At 48.3% G+C, this 15066-nt stretch overlaps 1 protein-coding gene across 2 annotated transcripts in view; it reads left to right on the top strand.

Moving 5' to 3' along the window:
* Positions 1-15066, top strand: part of JAK1 (Janus kinase 1) — a 115883-nt gene that overhangs the window by 96074 nt on the left and 4743 nt on the right. For both annotated transcript variants that reach the window (XM_054574185.1, XM_054574184.1), the window contains 11 exons: positions 1178-1284; positions 4057-4200; positions 4946-5033; positions 5511-5638; positions 6270-6405; positions 7981-8132; positions 10581-10731; positions 10863-10957; positions 13347-13539; positions 14318-14442; positions 14822-14994. In XM_054574185.1, the coding sequence (XP_054430160.1) occupies positions 1178-1284; positions 4057-4200; positions 4946-5033; positions 5511-5638; positions 6270-6405; positions 7981-8132; positions 10581-10731; positions 10863-10957; positions 13347-13539; positions 14318-14442; positions 14822-14994 (1492 nt within the window). The remainder of the gene's footprint in view (positions 1-1177; positions 1285-4056; positions 4201-4945; positions 5034-5510; positions 5639-6269; positions 6406-7980; positions 8133-10580; positions 10732-10862; positions 10958-13346; positions 13540-14317; positions 14443-14821; positions 14995-15066) is intronic.

The raw sequence follows: 15066 nt of genomic DNA, 5'->3' as shown, positions 1-15066 counted from the left end.
AGCTAGGAGACGGGATCCACGCCTGACCTCAGGGTGAATCCCAGGCCTCGGGCTTACCAGCTGCCTGGCCGTGGGCAAAGGGCTTCATCGTTTAGAATCTGTTTTCTGATGTGTGAAATGGGTGGGTAAGAATACTATATACCTCATAGAATTGTTACAAGGACCAAAGAGTGAATGCGCTAAAGCTCTTAGGACCATGGCTGGTGCAGAGAAGGCAATCAGAAGATGTTAAGTTAGAGAGGAAAAGCTAAAACAAGGGAAAGCAAACCCTGCCTTGCAGGGTAGTAAAGATTTGAGAGACCATGTTCGAGTCACTTGGCCTGGTTCTCAGCAGCTCGTTGATGAAAATGCAAAAACTTCAAGAAGTCCCCAGAACACTCACTGCTAGTCTGATTCTGGAGGGCGCCCCTCCCCCCAGCCTGCAGCTTACAGTGACCCCGAGGTGGGAAGGCAGCTTCATGGACTGTAAGTTCCCAGTTAGTCACCTGTGCTGACCGGGCCCACAGATTTCATAATGTGTTCGGTTTGTTCTTCAGTAGAATTTGGAGGGTGGTCTGCTTATAATCCATACAGGCAGCAAGTATTTGGTAAGTGCCCCTTGGTGTCAGGCAGTGGGGGAGCCCAGAGAGGCTCAGGTACAACCTTCTCTCTGGGCCACCTGTCCTGCTCTTCTGCACAAAACCAGTGTTTTTCACCCTTCTTGTCCCTGTTGCTCCTTAGGCCCAACATAGCACCTCTTTGATCCTCCTCAGCTCTCATCCTTCAGCACACACCCCAATTAGTCATTCTCTCATTAAACAAATATACTTACTGAGTGCCTGCGTACCAGACTGGAGGTAGAGCAGGACATCCTTGGGGAAACTTTCATGCCGCCTCCTGGGACAGGTCCTGCTGTGTCTGCCCACAGCACCTGTGCCTGCCCTCCAAGTAGCTGCACAAGTTGTCGCTTTCATTTTATTGGTTTGTTACCTGTTTGGTTTGGCTCTATTATTAGCCTGTGAGCTCCTGAAGGGCAGGAATGCAATTCAGTAAATATTTATTGAATGACTAAAGCAGCTGGGCGCAAATGTGTGTGCAGCAAGACATTGCCGACGGGATTTCTGGCTCGGCAGACATTCGTTGACGGGATTCCTGGGCCTTTACTACTCCGCTCAGACTTACTCACTCTCTTCCACAGAAATCTCCAATCTGCTCGTGGCTACTAAGAAAGCCCAAGAATGGCAGCCTGTTTACACTATGAGTCAGCTGAGTTTCGATCGGATCCTCAAGAAAGACATTATGCAAGTGAGTCACTGCTGCGGTCCCTGGTTCCAGCCTTGGTCCTGCTTCCGTCCAGCGGAGCAGCCTGGGGGCTTGGGAGGTTTAAAGTTAGGGTTTGGTCAAATGCTAGTGGAAGAGGAACGCAGAGACTTTCAGAGTTAAAGCTGTTAACCAGAACACTGCCTTGTTGATGCTTTCCAGAGAGGCTTTCTCTTGGAGGAAGTGGATTAGTCGATCTTTGTGGAGTAGTCTAGGGGTCAGGGACATTGTTGCCCCATGACATGCTTTGTGACAAAGTACTTCTCAAGGCTAGTATGGACTTCCTGAAGGAGCAAAGCTGGGGAACACAGGACACAGTGAGGGAGCAGGTGACACAAATGTGAGGCCTGAAGGAAAATAACTAACTGGAGGAACAGATCTCAGAGCAGTGCCCCGCCTTGGAAGGCCTTTAGCCCAGAGTCTGCAGCCTTAGGTGGGCTCAATTTCCCTCTTAGCTGCCCTGAGGCCTTGGGTAGGGGTGTGCGGCCCGGGGATCCCACTTTCTGTTCTCCGGCCCCCTTATGTAGAACCACACACCAAGGGAGGCTAAAGGGACAGCATCCAGCAGCCTTGGAAAGAAAGATTATGCACAGGGCCCTTCACCACCTGCAGGAGGCCCCGACACCGCGCAGGTGTTGGGAGTGGGGGCACATCATGGGCTCACTGCCATGAGGGAGGCTGTGGAAGGTGATGGACATGTAGTTGGTGTGTTAGTTGCCTAACTTAATTCCTGAAATTGTTGGGTAAGGTTTGAGGGAGTGGGAGTCCACAGCTACAACTAACTGTTTCACCTTCATTACTTAAGGTCTTTACTGAAGGCCAGTCTTTATTGTCCCTCCTTGGTGTCAGAGCTGTGTCTAGAGATTACAATGACCAGAGCAGCAGTAGCCCAGCCTCTTTTCTATCTAGGACTTGACATATACTTGGGACCTTCCTTCTTTCCTTCCCCTGAGCTGCTGGGCAGATAACCACCACCGCCCTTGCCTCAATCCTTTAGCCAGCCGTGAGGGAGCATTGCCGTGTGCCAGGCACGACTGCACCCTGGCAGCCTCCCAGACTGAGGAGGAGGCAGACCTTGTCCATCTTGAGCAGATAATTACATTGTCAAGAGACAGTCCTAAGTAAGGAAGCAGAGCAGAAGGTGGGACTCTTCAGAGACGATCATCCCACCTAACCTTAGGAGGACAGAGACAGCTTCCTGGGGGAAGTGGTGTCAAAGCAGAGCCCCAGAGGATGAAGAGCAAGTTCCAGGCAAAAGCCGAGGGGCAGCATGGAAGGAAGGAGGCTGACGTGAGACATGCAGGGCCTCTGCAGGCTGCCGCAGCACCCTGACAGCCTGGTGCCGTGAGTTGGCCACCGGAATAAGTAGCCCTTCTGGGGGAGAGTAATTACTCTGAAAGCATATGGCTTTTACGGGATGTTCTGGGAACACAACTTCCCATAACGTTGATGAATCGCTTCATGACAGATGCAGTTTAATGAATAGTCATAAGCCCTTGCCAGGGTACAGGAGATAGGGCAGCTGTATCGCCATTCTGCAATGACAGATGACTAATGGTGGCATTTGTGCAAATTAATATACCCGATTAATGGTAGTACACATTCCTGTGGGGGTCAGGAATCAGGCTAGGAGTCAGCTTTCATCCATTTTCTGCGTTTATAGGGGGTCCTAGAATAATAGAACTTCAATTTACAAGCTCTGTGGGGTTAATGACGATAACTCGACAGTGCCTAAGTTTTATGAATCACACATTGATTTCCAAATATTAAGACTGCTTAGATCAGGATTATTCAAGTTTAAACTGGGATAGTCCTCAGACACAGATGGTTGTGTCTAAGGGCTTTGTGCAGATGATCTCTTTTAGCCCCCATACCACTCATTTGGTGGTATTATCCATTCCCATACATGAGGACGCTGGGGGCCTGTCCCTCCAGCCTGAGCCCTTTCCTTCACAGCACCGTCTCTGTGGGGTTGCTAGGGCAAACGAGGGTGTCTGTTGCATCACTAATTTTAAAGCATGAGTACGTGCACAAATGCACTGGATATACAGATGGAAGATGAACAGTTCACATGTGAGAACTCATGAGAGCCTGGTCTGGGGGCAAACAAAACATACCAGCCCAACAGATTGGCTTGTACCCACCATGTATCAGGGTCTATACCTGGAGCTTTTATATGTATTTGTTCTTTTGATTCTTTCAACAACCTTGTGAGGCAGGTACCATTATTATCCCCGTTTACAGAAAGTAGGCAGACATTGAGTCTGGTAAAAGAAGTTACTAAGTTAAATGGCCAGCAAGCGGTAGAGCCAGGACTAAGAATCCCCCTGTGTCTGCACCCAGCCTGCGAGCAGAGCCTCCAGTGGAGTCCTCTCTAAGTCTGCCCTGGAGGCCGAGGGTGGGGCTGATGTCCCTGGCTATTGCAGCACTATTGGAAATTTTGCGATGGGTCAGGATTACATTTTGGCCACAGGCCGTTTCTAGAAGTAGAAAGGAAGGAACGTTTGGGAATATGGGAGCTGTTGCCTGGGGCCCAGGAAGGGCCACAGGTACGTTCGGCCAAGTAGCTCTTTGTTTCCTCTGGAGCCCTGACCAGAACAAGGTACTGGAGAGGCCGTGAGCTGTTGGAGCCCCTTAGCCTTTGCCCCACCCCTTCCGGGCATTGTGTGTTCCTGTGACGGTCCCGGTCCCAGTCCCAGATTCGGGCACCATGGTAACCCCAGCGAGCGGTCCCCCTGACCTCCGCTTCCTTCTCAGGGAGAGCACCTTGGGAGAGGCACGCGGACACACATCTACTCTGGGACCCTGGTGGATTACAAGGATGACGAAGGAACTTCTGAAGAGAAGAAAATAAAAGTGATCCTGAAAGTCTTAGACCCCAGCCACAGAGACATTTCTCTGGCAAGTGTCTTCCTCATAACCCCATCTCTCCCCACTCCCATTTCTGGAACCAGTGAAGCACAGTTTGCCCTTATTTTAACCTCATTTATGGTTTTCAAACTTATCTTTTATGTAATTCGTTCTTTCAGATGTAATCTTAAGTGAACTGGTATGTAAAACAGTGAGGGAGATTGAAGATGAAGAGGACTGAGCAGCCCCTCCCACTCTCCCCCAGTTTCCACCTACTGGTCCTTGTGGCCTCAGAACTCTAGCTGAGTGGTCTCAAAGTCCCTGGTGTAGTCAGGGCTATCACTTCACACTCTGGAAAATTAAAGCCCAGAGAAGTAAAAACTTGCCCAGAATCCCACAGACTGTTAGACAGTGATGAAGCCAAGTCTTGACCGGGGTCTGCTGCCTTGGTTTCCCTTGTATTCTAACACAGTGCCAAACATTGTTTTCCCGGAGTTTAAAGGAAGAGCAAGTAAGGGGTGGGCATGAACAGCCAGTGGGGGAACTTGTTAACTAGCCTATCCCACTGGCCTGGCTCTGTGTCCTATTAGATTTACCTCCCAGCCAGATTGGCGTCAGGGTAGAGGGCGGCAATGCCTTTGGGCAGTTAAGGCCAGGGGAGCAGTTTCGCAGGCCCCGGGTGATGATAGTCGTGAACTTTCCTGGGATCCATCGGCTTTTCCTGTCAGCAGAGCCCCTTTGTGGTCAGACCAATGAAGGCTGACCCTTGACATTCCTTTGTCCTTTTCTCCCACAGGCCTTCTTCGAGGCAGCCAGCATGATGAGACAGGTCTCCCACAAACACATCGTGTACCTCTATGGCGTCTGTGTCCGAGACGTGGAGAGTAAGTGCTCCTCTGGAAGGGGAATGGCCCAGCTGGGGCACACGGGTGCTGTGAGGACGGTTGGGGGCTGATACCCTCTTTTTATTGTCTGGGCTTCTTGCCTGCCTTTTTGCAATCGAGGCATTTGAGGTACTGAGCAGGTCCCTTGTTGCATTAATAGTGGACATGAAACTGAATCCCCATTTGTTTTTCATTCATATCTTGAACGTGTACTTCTTGCCAGCTCTGGGCCCTGGGAGGTTAAGTGAGTAAACTGAGTTTGTTCCCCTGTGAGTCGATGCGTAAGAAGCTCTGGGTGGGAGTCGAATCCACGCCTGTCCAGTTCTGGGTCTCCCTGCCGTCTGCCCCTCCTGAGGATGTCTGCATCCTCCCAAGCCGAGTACCAGCCACTAAAGGGAGTTCTCATAGGGGAATGAGGGAAAGGACTGTCCAAGACAGACAGCAGGTTCCAGATGTGGCTATTTTTTATGCCTGTAGATATCATGGTGGAAGAGTTTGTGGAGGGAGGGCCCCTGGATCTCTTCATGCACCGGAAGAGTGAAGTCCTCACCACACCATGGAAATTCAAAGTTGCCAAACAGCTGGCCAGTGCCCTGAGTTACCTGGTAAGTGTGTTCTGATGCGACGTCCATGATGGTCCACCAGGAACCAGAATGTGCTAGTAGGGGATGGTAGGAAGGAGGCGCGAGCGGAGCGGAGCTGAGCAGCTGGAGTGGCCCAGGCTCTGTGGTTAAACACAGAGGCGCCTGGTGTTTAATGAAAATGGTCACTTCGGGCTGCTCCATGAGCTCCAAACGTGTGAATCTTTAGAGGGAACTCTTGTCATGTCAGAGGCCTGACCTCTCCGTTGCAGTGCATGGTAAGAGAAGCAGCGGTGCAACACTTGTTGAATGAATGAACGAACGAACGAACTACCAGCATCAGCTCACATTTATTGAGTGCTTACCACGGTTCAGCTGTTTAAGTGCTCCACAGGTTCTAATCCATTTACCTCTGACAAAAGCCGTGTGAGGCATGCTGCACTGCTGTCCCTGTTTCATCGATGGGGGACATTATGTAATGTACTCAAGCCACACAGTCGGTGGGAAAGCCAGGCTGCCCAGGCCTCGCTGTCACTGGGGAACATGGAGAGATCGATTTGAGGGGCCCGGGTTGGAAATGGAGGGAGCGTGGGAAGGACGGGAGGCAGGCAGCCCTGGGGGCAGCATGGTTGAGATCACCCTTTCCGCTCTGCAGGAGGACAAAGACCTGGTCCACGGAAACGTGTGCACGAAAAACCTCCTCCTGGCCCGCGAGGGCATCGACAGCGAGTGCGGCCCGTTCATCAAGCTCAGTGACCCTGGCATCCCCATCACTGTGCTGTCCAGGCAAGGTGGGTCCCCTCATCCCTGCCGCCGCCCTTCTCCCCTCTCCCCCCACCCCCACCCCGAGGCAGGGTCAGGCCAGCAGGAGCAGGGGCCTGGGGGTCTGTCTCCTTTTCGAAAGCACACTTCAGCGAATGGGTGTGCCCAGGGAGCTGGGGAAGACGTGGAGTATAAGGAGGGTTGGTCGCTGCTTCCTTTAAGGAGCCGACTGTGCAGGAGAAACAGGTGACTCACTCAAGGTACACCTGGTCCTTGCAGTTAAGGAGCTGTGATCAAGGAGGAGGGTTAGCACACAGGGCCCAGAGGTGGGAGGTGCGACAGGAGGAGTTGGGCCTCCCGGGTCCTCCCTTGTTTCTGGTGAAACCAGTGGAGTTAGCAGTTCATCCGGGCACCTGAGCGACTGCTGTGGCCTTGCATTTTCTCTCTGAATGAGGTTGTCCTGAGTTGTGGGCTCCGAAGGAAAGAGACCAGGGAGTGAAGCACTGAAACCAGCACTGTTCAGCCTCTTAGGCTGTATGTGGCATACCGCATGCTGCCCCACCGGCGTGCTGCTGGCTGGTGGTGGCCAGTAGCCTCCAGCATGGAGCATAGGGCCTGGCTCTTAGAGTTTTGCTCAGTAATTTAAACACGAGGGTAAGTTTGGAAGGGAACCAGAATGAAAAAACAAGGCTTACAAGTAAAACCCTAATCATTCACTCCTTAGAAGGGGAAGGGGTACTTATCATCTAACCATCCCCCGGCAGTCTGTCTGCAGGGGGCCTGCCCTCAGCAAGGGCCTGAGGTGTGGACACAGAAGGCTCTAGAACAAGTGGAGAAGCCTGGGTATCCCACGAGAGATGCTGTGGGCATTCAGAGGAGGACGGGAGGTGATTCCGGGAGGTGGGCCTGCAGGAAAGTGACGGCAGCTGCATGATCCCAGAGCAGCGCCCGACGCGCCTGTGTCAGAAGGGCATGAGAAGGAAGGGAAGGTGGGCCTGACGGTGATTGCCCCGCTCAGGAACGGCCCTGCTGCCGGAGGAGCCAGGAGGCTGTGCCGTGGGGCCACTGTGCTGGCTGAGGGGCGTTTCCACACACGTGGCAGAGGTCCATGGGTATACGAGATGTGTGGCTCCTTTACCTCAGGATTCCCTTCCCTGGTTCTTTTCTAAGTGAAACCCACATAAAATCAACATAACATTGCAGGGTGACTGTGCAGAGCACGTGAGACTAGCCCATGTCTGCTCTGTGTAAGTTGACCTCTTCTCCCCTGACTTCTTTTCTTGCCTAAGCCTTTGTCCACGTGGCCCCCTCTTCTCCCCCCGCAGGGTGTGGGCCTCCACCCTGAGAGCTGTGCTGTTCCTGAGGCCAGAGCTTCAGAGGACTGGCTACACACAACTCCCCGGGGGAGTTTGCAATAAACACACATGTCTGAGGTGCTGACTCAGACTGATGCATCCAAAATGCCAGGGGTGAGGGGCCAGGATTTGTTTGTAAAACGCTACTTGAAATAGTTTGTCAGCTCACTGTTCTCGCTGCGATGATTGTGATTTACTCCCCAGGTGACCACAGAAACTGATCTGTACATGTCTGCTGTCTTTTGGCAGAATGCATAGAACGAATCCCGTGGATTGCTCCCGAGTGTGTCGAAGACTCCAAGAACCTGAGTGTGGCTGCTGACAAATGGAGCTTTGGAACCACACTCTGGGAAATCTGCTACAATGGCGAGATCCCCCTGAAAGACAAGACACTGATTGAGGTGAGAGTTTGTTTCCCAAGGTGTGAGCTGAGTGACGGCTCCTTGGAGGCTCACAGACAGACACCTCAGGAGGTAACAGGAAGCCTCATTGTGGGAAGAGCTGGTCCCAGGTGTGACCTCCCCCACAGTCTTGCTGGTTATGTAACGGGGCAACTGTAACTTAACCCCCTGGGCGTCCGTTTCAGCGTCTGCAGGACGGGTATCCTAAGGCCCACACAGTACGGTTGTTACAGAGAGTGACTAAACAATGCATGCAGAGTGCCAGGCACACAGTCGGTGATCAGTCGATTGTTAGAGTGTTATTTGTCTGAGATTTTAAGTGCCTGTTAATCAGCAAAAATGAACAGATATTTGTTGAGTTCCTCCTTGTGTCAGGCATTGTCCTAGATAAAAATTGGGGGCTCACAATAAAAGAGGAAGCCTGTGTCCTTGCCTTCCTTTGAGGACATGGTAGGAAACCTAGGCCAAAGTAGCAATAATAAGGCTTCTGTAATAACATCTGAAACTGTCACTGTCAGAGCCCTGCAAGTTAGGTAGGATAGTGCCATTTTCCTCATTATACAGGGCAGGGGACTGAGACGCAGGTGGCCTCAGACATGCCTCTGGGGTCCCCCACTGGGATGTAGAAAGAGTAGAGACTTAACTTCAAAGAGATGAAATAGTAAAAATAACAACAGAGGACCACTGATCCCAGCCCAGTGATTCGGTTATTGGAATATGCCTGTGTGTTTGGAGGTGTAGGCATAACCTTTCGCAGGAAGGAACTGATCAAAATCCAGGGGGAGGGTGGCATTTCAGGTGTATGTGGGAAGCAGCGAGTGGCTTCGTTTGCCTAGAGCATGGAGAGTTATGGCGGGTGATAAGGTTGGAAAGACATCTGTAATCAGATAGCAAAAAACCCCAAATTCCAGGAGTTTTACTTGCGGGGGGGGGCGGTGGGGGATCATGTGGGACATTGGAGGGTTGGGGTGAGGAGTGAGACGGTCAGCGGTCGGCTTGGGAACAGTGCGTCCGGACGCAGCGGTTGGGACGGACAGGCTGGGGAGAGACCGGCGGGGGGAGGGGGGGGGCCGCGGGGGAGGACTCATGCTGCGAGGCTGGCGCAGGGGCGGCAGCAGGAACCCAGAGTGGCGGCTGTGGATGTGGGGGATTATTGAAGAGGGAAAACCTGTAACCCGTTAACCTTTTGCCAGGTAAAGATGGTGCAGGACTTGGGAAAGAGGACTTAAGCTAAAATCCATCGAGAAACTATAAATCGATTTGGGATTTTCAGCCTAGGCTTTTGGGAAGTCATTTTATTTTGAACTTCCTTGGAAATAAAACAGCACACGCTTTGTTGTCAGTCACTATTTACTGAGCACCTGCTGTGTACCCAGGGCTGAGCAGGATCCAGGGATGGTGTAAGGAAGGGTGTGTGTGTTTGATAAAAGAAGTCCCCCCCCCCCCCCCCCCCCCGCCCTCCAAGTGCCCTTGGTTAGGTTCCACAGCACAGGAGCCAGGGAGGGTGAGTGACAGGTGAGGGCAGCTCTCACCTCCTCAGTTCCAGTCCCCTTGCTGCTGCTCTTCCTCCTCCTCCTCCTCCTCTTCCTGCTCCTCCTGCTCTGGGGCCGGCCTGCCCTCTCACCTCCTCCCCCTCGGGGCCAGAAGAGGAACAGGCGCTCTTGGGATTCAGCTACAGATAAACTGGAGTGTAGTAATTTCACTTAATTTTTTTAAGTGGCATCAATTATTTATTTCTGAATTTTAAATTAATAAACAGTTGAAGAAAAATTGAAAAATATATAAAACTTAGAGTAAATAGCAATCGCCATATTCCTGTCACTCCTGACTGCTGTTTAACACTTCGGCATATTGTCTTCCAGTCTGTTCATATCTTTTCTAAACAAAATTGGAACCATGCAAGATATAGTTCATATGCTGTATCTTTTCATTTAATATTGAGTACTTTCCTATGTGATTAGATAAGTTTTACAGTTTTACAAATTTAATGTAAGTTGATTGCTCTGTTGGACTCTAATTTGCTTAACTAGTTTTATATCTGGCATTTGGGTTGTTTTCAAATTTGTAATGTTCTATCTAATTCTACAGGAAATACCTTGACATATAAATCTTGGCTTATATCTGAGTTATTTCCGAGTCATACAATATCTGGAATTAATGAGTCAGAAGGTTTGAAGAATCTGGAGATTTTTATACATACTATCAACTTGTATTCCAGAAAGGTTGCATAACTTAACTGGAAAGCAGCTTGTCCGGTTTCAGATTATTTTAGTATGAGAGGTCTCCCCCACCTAGAATAAGGCAATACTAGCACACACGTTTATGAAATCTACCTTTAAGCAGAGCTGTTGGAAATTAAATGAGGGATTGGTTACTCCTCCTAACCTGGAGCTGAAAGGTTTGTGTTTGGTTCCTTTAGTTTCTCCCATGTAGTCCTCTTCTTTACAGAAAGAGCGATTCTACGAAAGCCGGTGCAGACCAGTGACACCATCTTGTAAGGAGCTGGCTGACCTTATGACTCGCTGCATGAACTATGACCCCAGTCAGAGGCCCTTTTTCCGAGCCATCATGAGAGACATCAATAAGCTGGAAGAGCAGAGTAAGACACTGCCTTGCACTGTTTAACCAGATCAGCCAGTGTCCTGGAGGGCGGTTAGCGGGCGACAGGATAGCTAGGAGCCTGTGGGTTGCAGTCACATCTTTTTAATGTTTTCTTTTTTCTTCCATTAGATCCAGACATTGTTTCAGAAAAGCAGCCAGCCACCGAGGTGGATCCCACACATTTTGAAAAGCGGTTCTTAAAAAGGATCCGTGACTTGGGAGAGGCAAGTTACATCCTAGTGCCCTGCTGACCGCCTCACCTCTGCGTGCATTTAAAGCAGCTCTCCATTCTTTCTCATTCCGAGTCAAAGTTTGTAAGAGAAAGTATCTTATTGCATTTTCTTTGGGCCACTAGCATCACAAGGGAATTGTGTCTCACTCACAGTGTGCGTGTGACACAATTCCTTGTGATACTAGTACGGCCTTCTCATTTTGTTCATTGTTTCTTTTGCTGTGCAGAAGCTTTTTGTGACAGCGTGCACATGTGGCTGTATATGCACACAGGACATTCTTTCTGAGGGACAGAGAGTGGAAAGGGAGCAATATGGAGAAATAGATACAGATATGGTGGAAACAGAAGGTCTGTCCTATGAGGCTGCTTAAGTGAGGGATAAATTTACTACACAGAATGCCAACACTGGCTTTCCTTCGCACCTCAAATGAGTTTCCTAACAGTTCACAGGACAGAGAAGGTACTTGGATTTGCATCTTTATGCAGATTTTTCTGTAGTTCCAGTTAAGCATGCAAGACTGTGTCCCGTCTTGAGTCTCTGTGGTGTGCCAGGCTGTGCTGGGCATTTTATGAGCACAGTGTCCCTAGTTCCTCACAGTATCCCGAGGGCGTATTGCTACTGTATACACTGAGCACCTCCAGACCAGCTCAGGAGATGTGGTGACTGGGCCAACATCGCTATCAGAGGCTTATGAGCTGGGATCTAATCCCGTCTTCTAAAGACTCCTCATGCAGTGTTCTTTGTGGCTACCCCGTGGCCCCTCTCCTGTCGGATGGGCCCATGGCTTTCCAAGAATGCCACAGTAGCAGCATTCTCTACATGTCCCAAAACAACCTTCACTTCCTTTGTGTTGCATTTTGATGGAAACTGGATTGATGTGTTGGTTCACCGGTCCCTGATACTTTCCTGGTCTCAGCTCAGCAACAGAAGGGGCGGCCGTGGGGGTGGGGAGTAGAAGCCAGCAGGGGCAGCTGCAGCGGGGCAGGTGGTGCCATTCGCCCCGGCCTGCACGGGGACGGCCGCCTCTTTTTTTTTTTTAATTGGAAAAATATGACAGGTAACATTGTGTAACTTTAAGGTATATAGTGTATATTACTTTGATACATATATGCATAGTAATATGGCTGCCCAGGACAGTATTATTATCTGTGTTCAATATATTGTACATTAAATCTCTGTGGCTATTTTAGTGTCTTACAAGTTCATATCCATAAAGATCATCAGTCCCTATTCCCTGGTAACTACTGTTTTACTATGTTTTGTTTTTTTTTAAACAGTAAGTGATGTCATACGATACTTGTTTTTCTCTAATCTGACTTATCTTGCTTCGCATAATGTGCTCAGTGTCCATTCATATCATCCTTTCTCATGGCTGAATTCTATTCCATTGGTATGGAAAAGAAAAGATGCTGTTACATCTTTTTTACTCATCCATCCATTGATAGACATTTGGGTTTTTTCTGTATCTTGGCTATGATGAATAAACATGGAGTGCAGATATCTTTTAACTCCTTTTCTCATCTCCTTTGGGTATACTCCCAGAAGTAGAATTGCTGGATCATATAGATCTATCTTTAATTTTTTTGAGGAACCTCCATATTGTTTTCCCTAGGACTGGACAGATTAACATTCTCACCAATAGTGTATAAGGAAACACTATTCTTGACATCCGCCCCAGCACCTGCTGTTTCATTTCCCGATGATAGCCACTGTAGCAGATGTGAAGTGATGGCTTACTTTGGATTTTATTTGTATCTCCCTGTGACGTTAGCATCTTGCTGTGTTCCTGTTAGCCATTTTGATGTCCTCTTTGGAAAATATCTGTTTAGTTCTTTTGCCCATTTTTTAATCAAGTTGTTCAGGGGTTTTTTTGTTTTGTTTTTTAATTGTGTAACCTCTTTATATATTTTGGGTATTAAACCCTTATCCAATATATGGTTTGCGAAAAGTTTCTCCCATTCTGGAGGCTACCTTTCCATTTTGTTAAAAGCTTTCACACAGCAAAAGAAACAATTGAGTTTGATGTCCTATTTGTTGATTTTTTTTTTTTTTTTGTAATTTGGGCTTTTGATGTCTTGTACAGAAATTCATTTCCAATACCAATATTGATATGCTTCTTCCCTATGTTTTCTTCTAGGAGTTTCATGGTATCAGGTTGTATGTTTAAGTCTTTGACCCATTTTAAGTTAATGTTTGTGAGTACTGTGAAATAGAGATCCAATTTTATTATTCAACATGTGTTTCCAGTTTTCCCAGCACCATCTGTTGAAGAGCTATCCTTTCCCCACTGGGTGTTCCTGAGTCCATCTTGCCTCACTTCCTGTGTCCTGCTGCCCCAGGCTGGGCTTCTCTATTCAGACAGCTGCATCTTTCCTTCCAGGGCCACTTTGGGAAGGTTGAGCTCTGCCGGTATGACCCTGAAGGGGACAATACAGGGGAGCAGGTGGCTGTCAAATCTCTGAAGCCTGAGAGTGGAGGTAACCACATAGCTGATCTGAAGAAGGAAATCGAAATCTTAAGGAACCTGTATCATGAAAACATTGTGAAGTACAAAGGCATCTGCACAGAAGATGGTATGTTGTGCAAAGGAGGGTTGGTTTAAAAACTAAGTGACTATCTGGGGTCCTAAGGGCCAGTACTGAGGTGGCAGTGCCCGTGCCTTTATCTGGGCCACCGTGAATGTGCGCTAGCTCATGGCCTGCATGAGCTCTAGGGCTTCGAAGTCCTATGCACTGTGACATCCCTCAGCAACTGCAGAGCTCAGCCTGCTGCCCAGCCAGGGGCTGATTCCAGAGTTGTCTCTCCAGGCTGTTCACACACCCACCCTGGGGACTGATCTTCACCCATCTGTATATTGGCACCTGAGACACATAGGCCATATGAAACTGATAGCCACCCCTCCCCAGTGTTTTGACCCATCACTAGCCAGGATATTTTGTTTTCTAGTTGTCTAAATCAAGGTGGCAAATAGTACTTACTAACAAGTGTTATCTATTTGAAAGGCAGCACAGGACTCCTGTATTATACTTTAAAATTGGTAGCAATATGATGTGGCTTGTATTTTTTTAAAACATTATGACTCTTCTAGTGTTCGCAGAGCACTCCGTATTCTCTCAGTGAATGCTAATGGTTCTGGGGTAGGTACCCAAGTGTGACTCTCCCTCTTCACTGCTTTACTGCTGAGGGTCCAGAGGCCGTGGGACTTAAGAGACTGAGTGACTTGCCTGGGATTCAGAGGTGTTGCTGAAATCAGGTCCTCTTCCTCCAGATCCTGTGTCTTTCACTTTCCCATAGTTCTTTCCTTTGGTAACCTCAGTACTGATGGGTTGTTTGTTTGTTTTTTAAATACAGGAGGAAATGGTATTAAGCTTATCATGGAATTTCTGCCTTCTGGAAGCCTTAAGGAATACCTTCCAAAGAATAAGAACAAAATTAACCTCAAACAGCAGTTAAAATATGCCGTTCAAATTTGTAAGGTAAAAAATAAGTAAATAAATGAAAAAGCATGTTAATGATTGAAAAGTCAGGCACTTAACCCTGGGTAAATGGTTTGTAATTACTTTCCAATAATTGTACTAAGTTTACTTTGCTCTACATGATTTGGATGAACAATTAGCCTCCACTAAAAAAACTGAACTGATTTGTTAAGTATAGCTGATTTAATGTGTTTTCCTTTGAATCAGGTTGGTCTCACTATTTTTGCATAAAGTAAAAACCAAAACAAAAAAACAGTGATATGTAAATGAAATGACATTGTAATTTCATTAGAATTTTTTTGCTATGAAGTGATAGATAAAAAAATACGGTCTGCACTGGCCTTCAGCAATACACTCTGCCTTTACCTCTCTCCCTCAGGGGATGGACTATTTGGGTTCACGACAGTATGTTCACCGGGACTTAGCAGCAAGAAATGTCCTTGTTGAGAGTGAGCACCAAGTGAAAATTGGAGACTTTGGTTTAACCAAAGCAATTGAAACCGACAAGGAATACTACACAGTCAAGGATGACCGCGACAGCCCTGTGTTTTGGTAACTAAATCAGAGTTCAATTTCATCAACGTTTCATAGGGTTTCCGCTGTGTTGACGTTAGAAAGGACTTA

This window comes from Pteronotus mesoamericanus, unplaced genomic scaffold, assembly GCF_021234165.1.
Source record: "Pteronotus mesoamericanus isolate MK-2021 breed Mesoamerican mustached bat unplaced genomic scaffold, CSHL_Meso_final contig_105, whole genome shotgun sequence".
In the NCBI taxonomy this organism is placed as follows: Eukaryota; Metazoa; Chordata; class Mammalia; order Chiroptera; family Mormoopidae; genus Pteronotus; species Pteronotus mesoamericanus.
This window is presented reverse-complemented; position numbering and strand designations above follow the sequence as displayed.